Source organism: Mycteria americana, chromosome 11 (assembly GCF_035582795.1).
Source record: "Mycteria americana isolate JAX WOST 10 ecotype Jacksonville Zoo and Gardens chromosome 11, USCA_MyAme_1.0, whole genome shotgun sequence".
NCBI classification, from domain to species: domain Eukaryota; kingdom Metazoa; phylum Chordata; class Aves; order Ciconiiformes; family Ciconiidae; genus Mycteria; species Mycteria americana.
This window is the reverse complement of record NC_134375.1, coordinates 7,272,104-7,290,695: the sequence shown is the minus strand read 5'-3', so window position 1 is coordinate 7,290,695 and position 18,592 is coordinate 7,272,104. Positions and strand designations below refer to the sequence as shown.

At 53.7% G+C, this 18,592-nt stretch overlaps 1 protein-coding gene across 2 annotated transcripts; it reads right to left on the bottom strand.

Moving 5' to 3' along the window:
• Positions 1 to 1,794: 1,794 nt before the first annotated feature.
• Positions 1,795 to 18,543, bottom strand: HYAL1 (hyaluronidase 1). Of its 2 annotated transcripts, XR_012777413.1 has the most exons (5): positions 18,338 to 18,543; positions 16,884 to 18,114; positions 16,659 to 16,748; positions 16,142 to 16,569; positions 1,795 to 3,815 (listed from the first exon to the last, which is right to left on the bottom strand). XR_012777413.1 is itself a non-coding variant. In XM_075513653.1 (4 exons), the coding sequence occupies exons 2-4, from the start codon at positions 17,781 to 17,783 to the stop codon at positions 16,252 to 16,254; spliced, it is 1,308 nt and encodes a 435-aa protein (XP_075369768.1). In that variant the 5' UTR covers positions 17,784 to 18,114; positions 18,338 to 18,543; the 3' UTR covers positions 15,694 to 16,251. The 2 variants fall into 2 exon arrangements, 1 of the variants encoding a protein (XP_075369768.1); XM_075513653.1 differs by lacking the exon at positions 1,795 to 3,815 and having other exon boundaries at positions 15,694 to 16,569.
• Positions 18,544 to 18,592: the final 49 nt, after the last annotated feature.

Below are 18,592 nucleotides of genomic sequence, written 5' to 3'. Positions count from 1 at the left end.
TGGAGCAGGCTCCCGGCAGGAGCTGTGGCCCCGTGGAGAGAGGAGCCCGGGCTGGAGCAGGTTTGCTGGCAGGGCTTGTGACCCCCCCGCGCCGGAGCAGTCTGCTCCTGAAGGACTGCACCCGTGGAAGGGACCCACGCTGGAGCAGTCCGTGAAGAACCGCGGCCGTGGGAAGGCCCCCCGTTGGAGCAGTTCGTGGAGGACTGTCTCCCGTGGGAGGGACCCCAGGCTGGAGCAGGGAGGAGCGTGAGGAGTCCTCCCCTGCGGAGGAAGGAGCGGCAGAGACGAGGTGCGATGAACTGACCGCAGCCCCCGTTCCCCTGCGCCGTGGGGGGAGGAGGGAGAGAAATCGGGAGTGGAGTTGAGCCCGGGAAGAAGGGAGGGGTGGGGGGAAGCTGTTTTAAGATTTAGTTTTTATTTTCTCATTACATTACTCTGATTTCATTGGTAATAAATTAATTTTCCCCAAGGTCGAGCCTGTTTTGCCCGCGGCGGTAACTGCCGAGTGACCTCTCCCTGTCCTCCTCTCGGCCCACGAGCCTTTTGCCGTGTTCTCCCTCCCGGCCAGCTGAGGCGGGCAGCGGCAGGGCGGCCTCGGTGGCACCTGGCCTCCAGCCAGGGTCGACCCACCGCAGCAGGACAGTTCATGCGAGCGGTTTTGCTGCAATAGTCGGTGTTTGCTTTAAGTCTGCATCAGCAGATCAGAGCAGCCTTTGGAGCACTGTACGGCCTTACGCTTAACGTGTCATCGGAGGAAAATTAGTTTGCGAGGCGTTTTACACGGTGCAAGCAAACAGCTTCGCTCGAGTCGGTTCACGAGGCCTTACTCTGACCCTGCTCCGGCTGTTGGTAACGCTCCTGCTGACTCACTAATGCCAGCACGGGAGACTGATTAGCCTGGTTTTAAAACCCCAGGGTGGAAAATAACTAGGAGAGGAGTTACTGCCAAATCCGAGCAGCAGAGATGCTGCAAATAGCACGAGTGTTCTGCCTCTGACGGGCCTAACTGCAGTGAGAAACACAAACCACGCGTTTCCCTAAGAGAAAGCGTGGAAGCCCTTGCAACCTGCGTGCCAGCGCTGCCAGGGTAAGACTTGAAACACTCGTAAAGAAAGGAGCTGCTCCTGCACCCGCGTTTTTGTGGTGAAAGCCCTGCTCTGGTGCCCAGCCCCGTCGCTGGCAGATTTAAAAAATTACGGAGCAAAGGAGGACAAGTTTCCAAACGCAGAGGCATTTTTGTTTATATAACCTGAGGCAGGGTCTGCTGTTTGCGCTGGATGTTTAAACACTTGCTGAGAGCCCACAAACCGTGCTTCAGGGTTTACATTTTTTTCCAAGTAACTTCTGAAATTGCAATCTGGTGAATCAGAGGAATGCCGTCTGGTATCCCTGCTAGTGCTCTGAAACGAGGTGTGCCAAATCCAGGGCAACAGCAGGGTCTGTGGCCCCTGAAGACCCTTTTAGACCTTTCCTAGATCTTTTCTTAGATCTTTTCAGATCTTTCATAGCAGTACCCAAGCAAGAGAAAAGGTAAGAAGTGGGTGATTTTTAAACACGAAACCCAAATACAAAGAGGCTATAAGGAAGGGCCACTTTCATTTTAGGTAACCGGGAGCTAGAAGATCTGGCGTTCAAGTCAGTGCTGCTGTGAGTGAACAAAAGACGGCACTCAGCCTGAGCGGGGGTTTGGGAGGAGGTGTGGGGTCTGACGTTCAAGCTTATGGAAATGATTTCTGTAGGGGTTGGTATTTCACTTTTGAAGCAATAATCAGAAGTGAGCTGTGACACTGCCTGTGAAAGAGAAGTTGCAAGTTTTATTTGAAGTATTCATCAACAGGAAAGCAATGAAGCCTTGTGCACGTCCTTGACGCTACTGGTATATATGGGGGTATGCTTTATTCAAAGCCAAAAAACCCTCTGTTGCTCTGGGTAGCACCTCGAGCTGCTTGCACAGTCAAGCACCTTTGGAGGCAGTTTTTGTGCCGCCTCCTCCTTCTGGTCTCATGTTTCTCCGAGATGTCTCTCTCCGAGTTCTCTTAGCTGCTATGGTTTGGTGTGCTGCTCACCTGTAAACCTTGGATACAGCAGAGCAGTGCTCGATGGGGAGTTAGGTGGACTTTCTGTGACTGCAGCTAAACAGAGCAACCAAAACCCATTCCCAGGCTCACACTCACACGTCCCCGTGCTTCAGCGCTAACTGGAGCAGCCATCTCTGCTGTCGCTCTGTCACGGCTTGTACTGACCTTGTGTTGGATTAAAGTTGGTGTCGCGCGCACCGAGAGTTTTGCAGTCACTTCATGCAGCCTGACAGCCGGTCAGTCGTAGGAACGCATTTTTGTTCACTTCTTATCCCCAGGCTGTGCTAATTTACACGCAGGTAGCAGGTGCTCGCTAGTCCAGAAGTCTCAGCCAAAACCACGTCTCTGTTCAGATGCTTCTAACAGCACCAAGCTGGCACCCATTATCAGCGTCTCCTCCGAAAGCAGAGCACCCAGCGCTCCTCTGTCTTCCTTTGGCTGCAATGTGCTTGCATGCGTACGGAGCAACCTGGGCTCTTAGACAGCCATCAGCGCTCGAGTGCCACGAGCCTGCACTGCGATGTAAGTGGAATAAAAGGCATCTTAAAGACCCACATGCCATCTATTTAATTTCAAGCCATACAGGTACTGTGACCTGCTTTTAGGAAGGATTTATTTCTTCCACAAGAGTTTTGTACTCGTCTGTCGAGTCCAAAGGCCATGGGAGAAGCTCAGCACCTAGCTGCAAGGGCTGCAGGAGAAGCGGCCTGAAAGACCCTGCTTCCCAGTCTTCTGATTTTGGGTTTAGGACTTCTGTCCAAAGCTTTGGATGAAGTGAAATGCAATGGCAAATGATAACTAGTGGGATCCTAAAACAACTCCCGAGGTCTCAAAATACGGTCACCTTCTTGGCCATCTAACCATAGGCGTGGGCTGTTAATGTAAAGACAAAACTGAAAACAGTATCTTTGTGTCTGACTAAACTGACTTTTAACAATGTGGGAAATTTCTCTGTCCTTCCTGATTTTTGACATTTTTAGTCAGGGAACAAGGCAGATGAGAACTTTTCTTATTAGCTAAGTAACAGGCCTCTAATTTCCAACTTGTATCTGAAAAGCCTGTGGATTGTTTGGGAGGGCTTTCTTCCATCCATTTTATGCAAGACTTAATCTACACCTTGCCATTCAGCTAAACTACTTTATGTCCTAGTCATATCGAAGCATTTAAAGGCTTCTCTCTATTAGCATCTTCATTCTAGACTGTAACATAATGTTTCTAGTTTCAGAGCAATCAGCAGTTCAATTTTCTCTGTTTGGGATAGTTAACCATAGTAAGTACTTAGGATAAATTCTTTTTGGAGATAACATGTGGCTTAAGCTACCTAGACAAAAAATACTCAGTTGTTGAAATGAAAAGCTAGGCAATGGAAGGACAGTTTTAAGTGACAGGCTGCGCTTATTTCTTGCAGCAGCACATGGAAAAAGCCTAGAAATTAATTTTGTGTGAACCCTGTAACGCAGTGGACGAGTGAACCCTGAGCACAACAGATTTCCCAGTCATCCGGAGCACAGAAACCAGGAGCTGGCGCGACGGCCCCATAAGCACACTCCACCAAGAGACGTGGAGCAGCCAGAAACGTGAACCACACAAAGGCCCGGGGCCGCTGTCGGATTGCTGCTGGCACCTCTTGCTTCGGCTCCTCTCCAGCACGCTCCTGCCGAGCGCGGGCTCGCTCCGGTGCCGCAGATGGATTTGCAGAGCACGACGCATTTAAAAGGCATAGCGTGGTTTTCAGACCTGAAAAAAACCCAACCCAGCAGATGTTCGATGCTTCTGAGTTGTCTGTTGGCAGGATGTGCAGTGTCTTTCTAGTCTCTGTTCCTCAGAGTCTGGAGTAAGAAGCTAGATTACATGAAATCCAGTGTCTTGGGTGTCTTCAGATATACTGCAAGAGGCAAGGACTGAGGAATAGCTACCATAAGTAGGATGAATAAAACAAATCCTCTTACACATTTAAAACTATTATTTGAAGGTGACAAACTGTGTTCATGCCCAAGCTTGCATTATTTCAACAACAAAAGGAACAGGGCTGGTCCAGGTTTCCAGCCTCGCTTTTATTTAAGACAAGCTGCAAGCCAGCACCTAGAGGCAGGGTTTCTTGCAGTGCTTATGCAGCTTCTGACAGCGTTAGACCCTTCTGCAACTCAGGAGGAAGCGTCTCGTTCCTGATGCCCATTTCGACGCTCAGTTCAGTTAATGGATTGAGATAACGTAAGTTTCTGAGCCCAGCAGAAGCCCCAAGCCAGCCCCTAACGATGGACCAGGTATTCATAAGCTGGACACTTGAAGGATATTAAAAGCTCCAAGCACACAGCTGTGATACCTTCCGGGCATAAAGAGGACTTGAAATTCATAGTCACTTTCTTTGGGTGAATAGCAAAGTGAACTTTGCTTTCAAATTCAGCATTTAATACGTGGCAAATATCAGAATCTCTGTAGCTCAGGAGGAGTGCATTTGAGCGTTGATTAGGTTAAATCACATGCCACATACCAAAAATACTAAGATGATATTGTTTCCAGCATTTACACCCAACATTTACCAAGCTATCTCTATAAGAATTAGATTAAACAATTCATATGGGTCCAAATCTAATTATGACTAATTTTTTCAGGGTCTGCCAGCTTGGCAAAGAGCTTTGTAATAACCCAGTATATGTTTCTGAAAGCCGTGCCTGGGGGATCCAAAGGTCTAACCATGTCTGCATCCTTATTCAATGTAATAAAAAGAAATTAACAAGTCAGCTGCAGTCACTCGGCAGAAATGACATGCTGGTTATCGTTGGTGTCCGTACAAGCGCTGGGAGTACTCACACCACCGAGTTATTCTAGCAAGGCTGTTGGTGTTAGTAACCGCTTCTTGAAAGACATTTGTGCCCTGGAGAGCGCATCTTGAAAACAGATGTTTGGAAATGTTTTCATGGTCATAGGGTTTTCTTACCAAAACTGATGCGTCACCTATACAATCTCTCCTGCATGTACACTTAATCATTCGGCATTGCACGAGCCCAGCGAGAAGGCAGGAGCCACCCCGTCCCCAGAGAGAAGAGAAACAGCAAGGCCCTGCCGAGCAGGTTCCCTTCCTCCTTCCCGTCTGCTCTTCAGAAAGAGCTGTCCTCCTGCTCTGGCTCTGCATTGCAATGCCACCAGAACAAGTGGAGGACTGGAGGAATCCTCCTCCTTTTCCCCAAGGCTTTCCCCGTGTCTTGGGCTACCTTCTCCTGCGCCTGGCAGAGGCTTCTTCCTACGCACTTGCCGCTGCTCTTTGCGTTTAGGTGAACGCAAACCTGAGGCAGCTTTCACAGCTTGGACGATGTTTCCTTACAGTCAGCCTCCAGCGACAAGACAGCGAAGGACGTTTGTCCGTAAGGACGTGTCTGCAGGGGTCAGAGGTGCCCAGCTGGAAACCTTCCCAAACGGGGCACTGGGATGCCCAACGCTGCAGCCGTCCCCGCTCCTCCCTGCGGACCCACTCCTGGCTGCAAGCGGACACGACACGGTCCTCTCATTGCCTACAGCCGCTCAGCACGGCTTGATTGACGTCTGGGCTCTGGAGTCCCACCACCGCTGGCTCTGGGAGGGAAAAGCAGCAAGTGCTCCCCAGCAATTTCTCCTCTGGCTGCTCCTTTCTGCCAGGGCACCGTTGCCAAACATCACCGTAATGTCACACTGTGATGTCACCACTATGCAGCATGGGCGTCACAGTGACTTGTCACAAGATCCCATTGGAACCCACCGTCAGCCGGCGCCACTTGGCCTTTGCTTGCTGACCAGCAGGACAAGGCCTGGCTGTCCAGGGCGATGGCCAGCGAGGGAAACTTTGGTCCAGCTGGGACAAAGGAGATGAAGAGGGAGCCGTCTCCCACAGAAACACCACCCCTTTCTGCTCCACATGCGCTGGCGCAGTCGGCAGGCACGACTTCCCCTGGCCCTGCAGGACAGGGCGCAAGAGCACCCGGTGACGCTGCCGTACAAGCGAGAAAGGAGGAGCGGGATGTCCAACCCAGCCGTGACAGACACGGGGCCAAACGAGTCCCTCCTGTTTCCAGCGAGAGTGTGGGCGAAGCCAATGGGTTCTCAGCCCTCTGCTTTCCCCAGAAGCTTTGGAAAATGGTGGAAAGCGACCGGTTTCGGTCCATTTGGTGGAGTGAGGGTGGAAAATGCGTGGCCATCAATGAAGAACTCTTCAAAGAGGAGGTGCTGGGCAGGGGAGGACCTCTGCGGGTTTTTGCCACGCAGAGCATGAAGAGCTTCCTCCGACAGCTGAACCTCTATGGATTCACCAAAATGCAACGGGATTTCCAAAGATCTGCCTCCCTGCCTGAATTCCTGGCAGAAGAAGCAGCAGCTTCTGCTCACAGCCAGGTACAGCAGTTGCTCTGCTCATCAGCTAACGCTCACAGTAGTCTTGGGGCAGGGGCGGACCTTCACATCACATAAGGCCCTGTAATACGGGAGATGAGGACGGTAGCGAGTGGTCTGGTTTCAATTTCCTTCTCAGGTGGCTTTCAGGAAGGTTTGAGTTAGTCTTTCTGACTAGTAGAAACACTGATAAAATACACTTTGGTCATACCCACTGAGTTTGAACCCATTACATGGAAAGACAGACTCAGCGTAGCCTGAGTTCTTGTACTGTCTTTGCTACATGTCTTGCTGTACCAAATCTGAGACCTTCCTGCGGCACCTGCTGAATGCCGAGAAGACACACCTAAGGACCACAGTACTACCTGCCTGCTCATATCCACACTGAAGTTGCTGGAAAGTCCTGGTATTTGGCTTTCGAAAGCAGTTCTTATGCTTTTGGAAACCCTACACTGCTCTGCTCCCGGAGGGCAAAATCCCAGGGGTGACGATGCCTGAACAGAACTGTCACGTAACGTTTTAGCCTGAGCTTTAGGTTTCAAAGGCCCCTGAGAGTCCTTTTCAATATCTGCACTCGTCTTTTGCAATGCCGAGTCTTAGTTCTCGTAGCTTGGGCTTTTCCAGCCTTGGGATGGTGGCGACTAACTCTTCTCCTCTGCTTTTTTTAGATCCTCTACTACTATAACCCCAGCTTTAACAGAGAGCATCCCCACCTGCTGGAAAAGTGCAAGAGGAGAGTTGGCGTCAAACGGAGAGCCCCAGATGCGCCGCAGGTGGATGGAAGGCACCCCTCCAGAAGCCCAGAGGGTCAGCCCGCAGGGGACACGCAGGCGTCTCCACCCGAGATGACCGCACCCGCCAAGCGACGGGCTGAAGCACCTCCTGGCCTCAGCAGCGCCCATCCATCTCCACCGGCAGCCGCTCCCACGCTTCCAGAGCCTGCCGGAGCAGCAGGCAGCGAGAGGTTCATCCCTCTGGGGCTCTTCTTTCTACCACCGCCCAGCAGCCAAAGCCCCGATGGCCTCCAGCGTGCTGCTCACGCTCCTCCATGGTTTGCAATGCCCGTGCTGGCAGCAGCCTCAGCTCTGCTGAGGCCAAGGCCACCCCACAGCCAAAGCCCAGCAGTCCCCCACTGCCCCACCTGCACCTGCAGCCCCAACCGTGCAGACGGACCCCAGCGTGGCACACCCTAGAGAGAGCACAGAGAGCCGGCAGCAAGTCACGAGTGCCTAATTAACAGCGCTGCTAACAAACAGAGCTTAAGAGAGTTGGGAGGAAACAGAGCCTAGGGGAGTCGGTAATAAACTCTTTGGACTATAAACCTTTTCCAGTTGTCCTGTCCTGTTTGCACAGCAGAAGCCCAGACCGAGTTTACATTTCAGCCACCAAGGCAGAAGCAAGAAACGAAGCAGGTGTGTCACCTACCCATCTCTGCCAGCTCTGCACTTGAAAAACTCCCAAGCAGAATTTTCTCACCCGTTCCCACATCTTCCATGCAGAGTTTCCGAGGGTTTTGAGCCCATCAGTTAAAAATAGAAAAGTGCCACCCCTTTTGAGCAGTTTGCAAGAACAAGGGGTTGACGTCAGGGAATCCCTGCTGCTTGGGGCAGATGTCAGGAGAAGGATTCTCCCCAGTGGAGCTGCTGCTTCCGCATTGCACGAGCCCAGCGAGAAGGCAGGAGCCGCCCCGTCCCCAGAGAGAAGAGAAACAGCAAGGCCCTGCCGAGCAGGTTCCCTTCCTCCTTCCCGTCTGCTCTTCAGAAAGAGCTGTCCTCCTGCTCTGGCTCTGCATTGCAATGCCACCAGAACAAGTGGAGGACTGGAGGAATCCTCCTCCTTTTCCCCAAGGCTTTCCCCGTGTCTTGGGCTACCTTCTCCTGCGCCTGGCAGAGGCTTCTTCCTACGCACTTGCCGCTGCTCTTTGCGTTTAGGTGAACGCAAACCTGAGGCAGCTTTCACAGCTTGGACGATGTTTCCTTACAGTCAGCCTCCAGCGACAAGACAGCGAAGGACGTTTGTCCGTAAGGACGTGTCTGCAGGGGTCAGAGGTGCCCAGCTGGAAACCTTCCCAAACGGGGCACTGGGATGCCCAACGCTGCAGCCGTCCCCGCTCCTCCCTGCGGACCCACTCCTGGCTGCAAGCGGACACGGCACGGTCCTCTCATTGCCTACAGCCGCTCAGCACGGCTTGATTGACGTCTGGGCTCTGGAGTCCCACCACCGCTGTCTCTGGGAGGGAAAAGCAGCAAGTGCTCCCCAGCAATTTCTCCTCTGGCTGCTCCCTTCTGCCAGGGCACGGGTGCCAGCCTGAGATGTCACCCCCATGTGGCATGGGCGCCACGGTGACGTCTGAGAATGTCCCATGGCAACCTGCAGTTGGCACCAGTCGGCACCAGTCGTCAGCCTTTGCTTGCTGACTGGCAGGACCAAGCCTGGCTGGCCAGGGCAATGTTTGCCGACGAAAGCTCGAGCCCAGATGAGAGCAGAGGGGTTGAAAGGCAGCTGTCACCAGCTGCAATCTCCTCCTCCTCTTCCTCGGACGAGCTGGGCGAGTCGTCAGGCTCAGCTTCTCCTGCCTCCCCAGGGTGGGGTGATCCAGCAGCTGGGGACGCTGCTGTAGGAGCAGTAAGAGGAGAAGAGTCTTTCCAACCCTGGAGTGAGGACAACCGGACCACAAATGACACTCCAACTTCTTCCGAGGAGATCAAAACCGAGCGCCTCTCCTTTCTCAAGCAGCTCTGGAAAATGCCTGCAGCCATGAGTTCCAGTCCATTCAGTGGGCTGACAATGGAGTCTTTCTTGCCATCAAGAAAGACTCATCAAAATTCTCCATTTGAACTGGAGAGCACAGAAAGGTTCCATCGTCAGCTCGACCTCCATGGGCCGCGCAAACTGCCAGAGGTGTCCGACTCATCTGGCCAAGGCCAAGGCCACCCCACAGCCAAAGCCCAGCAGTCCCCCACTGCCCCACCCGCACCTGTGTGAGGGACGAGCCCCACATGGCTGTACCGTGAGCCCCGAGAGACATCATGGACGACGGCCCGAGAGACAAAATGGAAGCCACGAGGAGCGGCCCGCTGTCACCTCTCTTGGCTTGACGGGCTGACTCGGATCTATAGCCCATATAGATCGTATTCAAGGGGAAGTATCCTTGGATCTTCTTACATTATTGGGACTAATGTATCTTTATAGATAGACTGATTTCTTTAAGTATATGAGAGCAAAAGGGAGCTACAGCATCCTGTGGGCCTGCTCGTATTTTGGAGAAAACACATTCCAGACTTCTCCACTGTAGCCCACCCCTTAGACGATTTGACACGGAAAAGGACTGCCTGGGATTGGACCCCCGTTCATGAAGAAGCCTTGAAATCGTTGATTTTTGAAGCCGGGGTCTACCAGGCCTCAGGGCCAACACACGCGACAGACAGATCCACTCCATATGGAATGGGGCTTTGCAGTTCACGGACCATCCATGCAGATGTGGCAGCGCAGGCCTGAGCGTCCGGCTCACCGCATCGGGTTTTATTCGCTTAGTTTTAGAGATGCAGAAAAACGAGTCTGGGAAAAGGGCCTTTTTGTGGTTAACCTAGCTTTACAGGAGGCTGAGAAAATCACGCGGCAGCAACCAGTCATTCTACGAGGACCTTTCAAGGTCTTGAGTCCGGTACTGGCCGGAGCCCCACCTGCTGTAGGAGCTGCACAGCGACAAACAGTGAGAAAGCCGTATGCGCAATGGGGTCATTATTGCCGTACACACCAGACAGAGGAAGGGGCACCCAAAATTCTCCAAATACAAGAACCTTCCGGCAACTCACCGGCCCAGGAACCCCCTCCTTCTTATATAAAACCTGCCCCCCCTTTTGAACCTCACCTACAAAATGTACGGTTCACTGACGCTTTCTCTAGAAGAGAGGGAAAGGTGTGGAAATACCTGTGGAAAAACCAGTGTTTACTTACATGCATTCGTACGCGGTGTTTAAGGGATGTACCGAATGGCTCCCATTCTGGGAACAAAACCAATGGGAGGTCAGTCGGGTACCGGTGTGGCAACAAGAAAAATGGGAAGAAATCCTAAATGTCGCTAAACAAAAGTCCTTTCTAGTAGGCTGGGTTGCTGCACACCAGACAGGGAATCATCCAGCTCGCCTGTTGAATAATCAAGTGGATTCACTAACCCCCCTAGCAGGGGTAGCTGTAGGAGGTGAGGAGGAAAAATGGGAACATTTGCTGGGATGGTTGCAGGTAAAACGAGGCCATTCGGGAAGCAAAGATTTGTTCAAGGAGGCAGCTAACAGAGGGTGGTCTGTAACCAGAGAGCCGGGTAACACCATCATTTCTGTGTGCAGCCCGTGCCGCACTCGATGAGGGGAACACAACCCTCTTAAGGACCAACCCTTACACTTGAGAGATGATAAAGGCTTACGGGACACTTGGCAAGTAGACTACATTGGTCCATTTCGGATCTCTGACGGGAATCGGCAACGGCAGACAGTACTGTGCAGGGTTTGAAGCTGTGGTGTAGCTATTTACCCAAACCCCAATCAATTCAGTCAGGTAATGGAAGCCACTTTACTGCCGGGGTGGTTCAAGAGTGGGCACAGGACAAAGGGATCCCATGGATCTTCCACACCCTATACTACCCCCAGGCGAATGGCACTGTGGAACGTACCAAGGGACTCCTAAAGCGAGCCCTGAAGCCTCACGAACCTGGGTGGAGACAGCGAGTGTCGGATGCGGTATATAGAGTAAATAGCCGCTGGGGAATTAATGGATGTCCACGTTTTGTCCTAAACCTCCATCCATACTCCCAGGAAAAGGGAGACTAAGGACCCCACGAACCCGCTCCATTATGCGGGACAACCCGTTCTGGGGGACCTACCCACAGGGGGAACGATACCCCTACCCTTGAAAACCCCGCTCAATCTTTATACTTGGGTAGCCACCGATGCGCAGAGGAAAGATCACCAAATTCACACCCGATGGATTGCTCCATCCTTCTAATCATTGTTCATCCTTATGTGTACATTTCACAGGTTGTTGGAAACCCACCGTGCGAGCGGGTCATTGTTTGCCTGATTTTACTAGGCTTATTTCTATACTTTACTAGAGAAAGATGGTGTGGAAGTTGTTTGTACTCGTACTCTGAGGTTGTATAATCTTGTCTCGATCTGCTGGGAATTCGAACAACCAACCCAACTTGGCATGAGAATTGATTACTGGCTTTATCCGAATTTGGAATCGAACCAACCAAGGTCTTTGCATGCACCTCCCTATGTCCGCGTCAGCAGGTTTTAGGCTCGCTGTCATTTGGCTAAACTTCACCCGAATCCTAAATTTGAAATTAGAAGCGTTAAGCCAAAACTGTGTTCAAAAGGTGCATGGAAGGGAAAATGGTTTTGGAAAATTGAGCCATTCCCATTCCAAGAACGTAGTGGTAGGGTCTGGCGCACACCAGTGCGCTATCGATTTCCAGCCAACACAACCTGGAGGGACACGTGGAACGCTACCTGCTGGCAGCAACAGCTCTGCAGGGGAACTACAAGTCCCGACCTTGCAGCTAGAAAAAACATGACATTATGCCCCGGGATGTGGAGATTCCTTGTAATCGTATCTTAAATTTGAAGTGGTGTTCCCGAGAGGTGGAGATCCCTTGCAATCTTGTGTGTTGGTGCAATCCCCCACCTCACAGCGAACCCCGGCAGCACGAATATAACGTCCCACTATCCCCAGGTTGGTGCATTCAAATTCCTGACAAATGCGGGGGGGGGGGGGGGGTATGCTCACCATGACCACTCTCGTTACGAGTGCTTGTGGTCCGTCAAACAGTTTTGTCCAAATTGAATAATATGATCGATGCCCGAAATATACATCCCCTATCAATTGCAAATTGTTGACATGGGACCCTATAGAAGCACGGCACATCTTAGAGTTACGAACCTTTATTTGAGGTATGTGTACCTGTTGGGCCTTCCCGGTACCAGGGTTTAAGCCTGGAAATTCCATGTGCAACGGGACCATTACCGATCAAGGAACCGCATTAAAATGCGGAATCCCAGTTACCCATGAGGCAGAATGGAGTTTTGTCTGGGAGGAGGAAACCAGAATAACCGAACCTTAGGATCTCTTAACATGGTCCACCGCAAAATATCCAGCCCCTCACGGTACCTTCTGGGCATGTTCAGATGGTGAAGTGTACTCACACGTATACGAAATGGCAGGTCGACGTTGTACTATTGGTGTCCTGTCGATGCATCCCTCCAGAACGTTTGATTTTGGTAACCCCGAATATAATCAAAGAAAACGAGATGTCCAAACAGCCTGAGCTGCACCCGAATGGGTGAGAGGAGTCCTAGGACCTGATTGTTATACCTGGGGAATGAAAGCAGCCCTTGCGTTGGAAGCTTATTTCGCTCCAGGTGTGCTCCTACACAGACACCAATTTGTATTAGAAAATTTAACCTGGCAATTACATATTCTGAGCAATTGGACTGCACATGCTTTTGGAGAACTAAATTTGCAGGTTCAACAAGTATCGAAGATGGCCCTGCAAAACCGTCTAGCTTGGGACATGTTGTTGGTTGAGGAACAAGGTGTATGTGGGGTGTTGAACCATGCGGCCGGAGAATGCTGCATTGCCCTACATAATGCCACAACCACAATCAAAGACGCGTGACAGAAGATGCGGGAAATCACAGCCAAGACAAGAGACGCGTTCCAGTCAATGTTGCCGAACAAATGGAAAATGGATTGGAACCCTACCCCATGGATCTCATCTCTGCTCGGAAAACTCGGACTTGCGGGACGGTGGGATTGGATAGTAGAAGCTCTAATAATGTTTTTGTTCAAACTAATCGGCCTAGCTGTCGGCTTCGCTATAACAAGGTGCCTGATCGACCGCCTGTCTTCTTGTCTCTCTCCTTCTACACGATATGTTCAAATCACCACTGCTGAGGAGGACCTCGGAGTGTTTGAGCCACGGGGTGATGTAAGGGACGAGCCCCACATGGCTGTACCGTGAGCCCCGAGAGACATCATGGACGACAGCCCGAGAGACAAAATGGAAGCCACGAGGAGCGGCCCGCTGTCACCTCTCTTGGCTTGACGGGCTGACACGGATCTATAGCCCATATAGATTGTATTCAAGGGGAAGTATCCTTGGATCTTCTTACATTATTGGGAGTAACATATCTTTATAGATAGACTGATTTCTTTAAGTATGTGTGTTATTACCTGCAAGTGTTGCTTAGCATTAGCTAAACAATCTAGAGAGAAAATGAGACTTATTCTTAGATCGTCTCAAAAGGGGGGAATTGATGGATTTATGGGATGAATAGTTGTCTTGTATAGGCTTAACTAACTCGCATACTTGCTAATCAGTCGAAGGGGAACACGCAGGCCCCGTTAATCACTAGCCTTCAAAGAAGAAACTGCAACACGGATGATAGAAGGGGAACATCCGCCCTAGAAGGCGCTGAAGACCGGGGGAGCGCCCAAGAAATATGAAGTCAGAAAAAACCCGCAGCAACTCGGGGAAAGGTAAGGGCGGCAGAGGGAGATCACGACCACCGACTCAATTAAAGACCAAAGGAAGCTACCCCTCCACTTCCTGCAAGCGTGCGCAGAATATTAAAGTCGCACTGCGGCTTTAAGCCGCAATGGGAGAGGCGTATACCAATGGAAGACTGCTTTGTGTGGTTCCTTATGCATATGTATAACTGACTGTACAAACACTGTACCGAACTGTGCGATAGCGGTGTGAATGACCACCTAGCACCCATCTCCACGCAGGCGTGGAATGAAACGCCTCTGCCCTGGGTGTATATTGGCGTCTCGCACGCCGGGTAAACGACCTCACGCTTGTGGATAACGGGTTTGGTGACGCAGGCGGCTCTGCGCTGACGGCCTTGCGCGGTTCGCCTTGCTGCAGCTGACGGGGAGAAGGCTCCTTCAGCTCCCGTCCTGCCGTCGGGGGTAATCGACACGACGGTGCAAGGCTACGAGGAAGAGGTGTCTCAGCCACTGCTGAGGCTGGGAAGAGGAAGAATAAATAGGGGCACGCACAGGGGCTCGGGGGCTTCTCCTACACCAAACCCCCCCCTTGGCAGGACCAGCGCTGGATCCAGGACTGCTGGTATTTCTACCTAAAGCTCCTTCTCTCTTTCCCTCTTGATCTTTCTCTCCCCTTTTCCTCTCAGCGTTTGTTAGCAAAAGGCCTACCTTACTTACAGCAAAGCCGCACGGCTCAGGCCGATACAATCGTGCCATAACCAACAGTTATAGACTATTGTTCATACAGAAGTTTCTCCTTCTTAGTAAAGTCGATGTTTGTTTGTGGACCTTGAGTGTCGTTTCACCTTCATCCACACCGAGGGGATTTGCGAACCTGAGTCACTCCCGAGGGGGTGGAGAGGGCCCTGGCAGGCAGAGGCGGACTCTGCCGGGTGGCTACCCTTACCGTCCTCGTAACCCTTAGGCGTAAACCGCTGACCAAGTCTGAGACTAAGACTGCACCCAGCCGCACCTAGACTCCTCCGGAGAAGGAGTTTAGAAAGCAAGGGGCTCCTTTCTGAACCTCGTGACTCAACGGGAGGGCCACCTCTTCTCCCTTAGCCACATGCCAGGCTCACGTCCTTATCGTGACATATTCGGCGTCACGATTTCACTTCCCCCTCACCACAGGCGGGACGTGACAACCTGCAGCCCCAATCCTGCAGATGGACCCCAGCTCAGCATATCCTAGAGAGAGCACAGAGAGTCGGCAGCAGGTCAATAGTGTCTAATTGATAGTGTTGTTAATAGATAGAGCTTCAGAGAGTTGGTAAGAAGCAGAGCTTTGTAGATTGGTAATAAAGCATTGGAACAAAACGCCTTTTCCAGTTGTCCTGTCCTCTTTGCACAGCACAACCCCAGGGCGAGTTCCTGTTTCACCACCCACAGACCAAGCAGCAGCAACCCATCTGCCACCAGCTGAGCCGTTTCTGAGAAGAGCCCAGCCTGGTTTCTTCACACCAGAGCGTAACAGGCAGGATGAGGGTTGCATGGTGCACGCACCGGGGATGCTCTTCCCCATGACATCTGTGAATGAGAGGTGGTCTCTTCTGCAGAGACATTGTCCCAAGGCCATGCCACGAGACCAGAAGTTCACAAGTCTTGGGACTCTTCAGGTGACACAGCTGGGCCATAGAGCCACAGCTCAGCTTTTACCAGGAGGAGACAACCCATTACCCAGCAACTGAAGGAAGAACCTCCGATAAGACCATTTAGCAAGGTGCAGTTTAGCAAAGAGGATTTAACTGAAGCATCTAAACTAGATGGTGCTCCATGCTGCCCTTCCTTTTTACTGAGCATGGGGTTCATTTCTTGGTGAGAGCTGGCTTGTCACACATGCTGTGGAGGACAGTCCGCGCTTCGCAGTGGTTTACATTAACCAGAATAAGAAATAAGCGTGCAAGTTTTAAGCCCCCAGTAAACATGCAGTGCTACGCAGTGCAGTCCCATCATGGAGAGATTGCCCAAATTAGGGCCTAAGGTCAGAGAACTGAGTACGTGATTCCCCCACCCCAAGCTGAACATCCAGATGAAGATGCCAACATCTTCATCTAAGCTGGACCGGGGAAGCAGTGTTTCATCTCATGGCCTCTCCCGATCGCTTTAAAATAGGTATCGCTGAGTCAGCAACCTGGGTTACAGAAATCGGTGCCTACCGGTTCTATTAGCAGCCCCGCGGTCAGGTTCCCAGCCCCACGGCAAGGGTGCCGGGGCACGGGGTGGTGTCACCCTGCCCACCCCGGTGTCCCCGGCGTAGGGGGGGGTGTCACTCAGCAACGACCTGGGTGTTGCAGCGGGGTCCCTGCCACTTGTCGTAGCACTGGCAGCTGAACTCCTCGGCCAGCCGGGCGGTGTCGTCAATGGACTCCAGGCTCTGTGCCACCAGCCAGGGCTTGCCGGCTTGCAGGTCGATGGCAAAGCGGAAGGGGTCGAGGTGGAGGAATCCCTGCTTGTTCTCCTGGCGCACACAGCGGCCCTGGCCGGAGCACAAGCTCTGGCTGCACAGATCGGCACTGGCTGTCACGTTGACGATGTAGTGGCCCAGGGGCCCCTCCACGTAGTCCTTCAGCCTCAGGCACATCTCCTGCAACGGCACGCGGTGTCACAGCCCTGCACAGCTGGGGAACGGGGGGTCCCCGCGGGCAGTGGCGCGGTGCTGCCTGCCACACTCACCTTGGAGGTGCTGTAGTTGAGGCTACCCCAGAGGATGATGCCGGCGGCGCCTTGAGCCGCGCTCTCCCCGATGGTGTTCATCAGGTCCTCCTGCACCCAAGGGGAGAGGAGAAGTCAACGGTGCCCAAAGCCCCCGCCCCACCCCAGCAGAGCTAAAGACTCCCCGGCACCAACCCATCAGCCTGAGAGGTGCCCACTGTCCTCATGTCCCCATGTCCCCATCACCTGGGAGAGGAAGTCGACAGTGCAGTCGAAGGCGATCTGGGAATAGGGCAGGACGGGGATGCTGCTGTTGAGGACGCCGCTCTGGACGGCGAAGGCCTCGTTAATGCGGTGCCGGACGTAGGCGAGCGCCTTGTTGGTGCCATTGAGGCAGGGGGGCAGGTAGATGCTGGGGTAGAGTGCCCGGCTGCTCTCCCAGAGCCACTGCAGCTCCTTGTTCCTCTGCTGCTCCACTGCTGGGCACGTCCCGCTGTAGGGCAGGCTGTCAAAGTTGTTGTTGTAGCAGTTGGGGAAGCCATAGAAACCCCAGTAGCTGTCGGGACGGAGGGTCTCGCCCAGCTGCAGGGTCTGCTTCATGAAGTTGCGGGCGCTCTGCTCAAACTGCTGCTTGGCCGTCTCCTCCACCAGCTTGGGGGGCCACCGCGGGTGCTGCTGCCACACCAGCTCCTCCGACTTCTGCTGGTAGATGTCCATGGAGGCCCAGTTGCGGATCCACAGCGGGCGCCACTTCTCCCAGTCGATGACAGCCAGCCCTCCGTAGGCAGGGCTGGGCAGGGTGACCTCAATGTCCCGGGTGGCCTGGTGGAGGTGGGCCTGCAGGCTGGCATTTTGGGGGAGCCCCCCATTCACTGGCACCCCCTCGGATGTGTAGTAGGGGAGGAGCCCCAGCTCCTGACTGTAGAAGAGGGTGATGTCCTGCCCGATGAAGGACTGCTGGTCGTTGGCCAACACATCGAAGACCTCCAGGTTGAGGGTGACATTGTACTTCTTGCTGCAGCGCTCGGTGGGGATGTTCCAGATGGTGACGAAGGGTCGGTTGACAAGGACGGGTCTGGGCCCCCCGGTGCAGGCCAGGGCGGGCAGGAGCAGCAGGAGGAGCCAGCAGGACCACCCCGATGCCATGGTGCCGGCAGGCACAGAACGGGTCCCGGAGCTGCCTGGGGAGAGCCGAGACGGGATGAGACGGGGCAGGCCTTGACGCTTTTATCCCCAGCCCAAGCCGGGGCCGGCATTAACCCACGCCCCTGTCCCCAGGCGGTGCCAGTCACCCAGGGTCACCTCTCCCACCTCTTCACATCAAGTCCCCAAAGTTATCGGCAGCCGGAGCCCAGCACGGCGGCCCCGGAGATGGGGCGGCAGCGTGCCAGCCCCGGTTGATGACCGGCGGCGACGGGCCCGGCTGGGGAGGAATGCGGAGAGTCAACACCCAGTGACTGGCCGGGGATGAGCTGGGCTGGAAAGACAAACAGACACGGGGGGAGGAGGGGGGGCAAGGTCACGGTGACAGACGTGGGCCGGGCCGGGCCGGGCAGGCGCCGCTGGGAAGTGCAGAGCATCGGCCATGAGACGGCAGGAGGAGGGCGAGCGCGGGGGAGCTCCCAGCGCCGGCCGGGACCGGCGGGACACAGCCCGGGGAATGGCGGTGGCGCAGGAGGGCACCGTCTGGGGACACTCACGCGTGGGGACAGCGGCCGCAGCAGGGCACAGTTCGGGGACGCTCACGCGTGGGGACAGCAGGCACGGGAGGGCACCGTCTGGGGCCACGCACAGCAGACGAGGGGTGCTGGCAGGAGCGTGGCTGTGCCACGCGGGGCCGGGCCGTGCCCGCGGGCACCCCAAAGACGGGGCAGGATAGCGCCGGGAGCGGCTGCAAGGGCACGGGCAGAGGCGGAGCAGGGCTGCGCCGCGGACACTGCGGCACGGGGACAGGA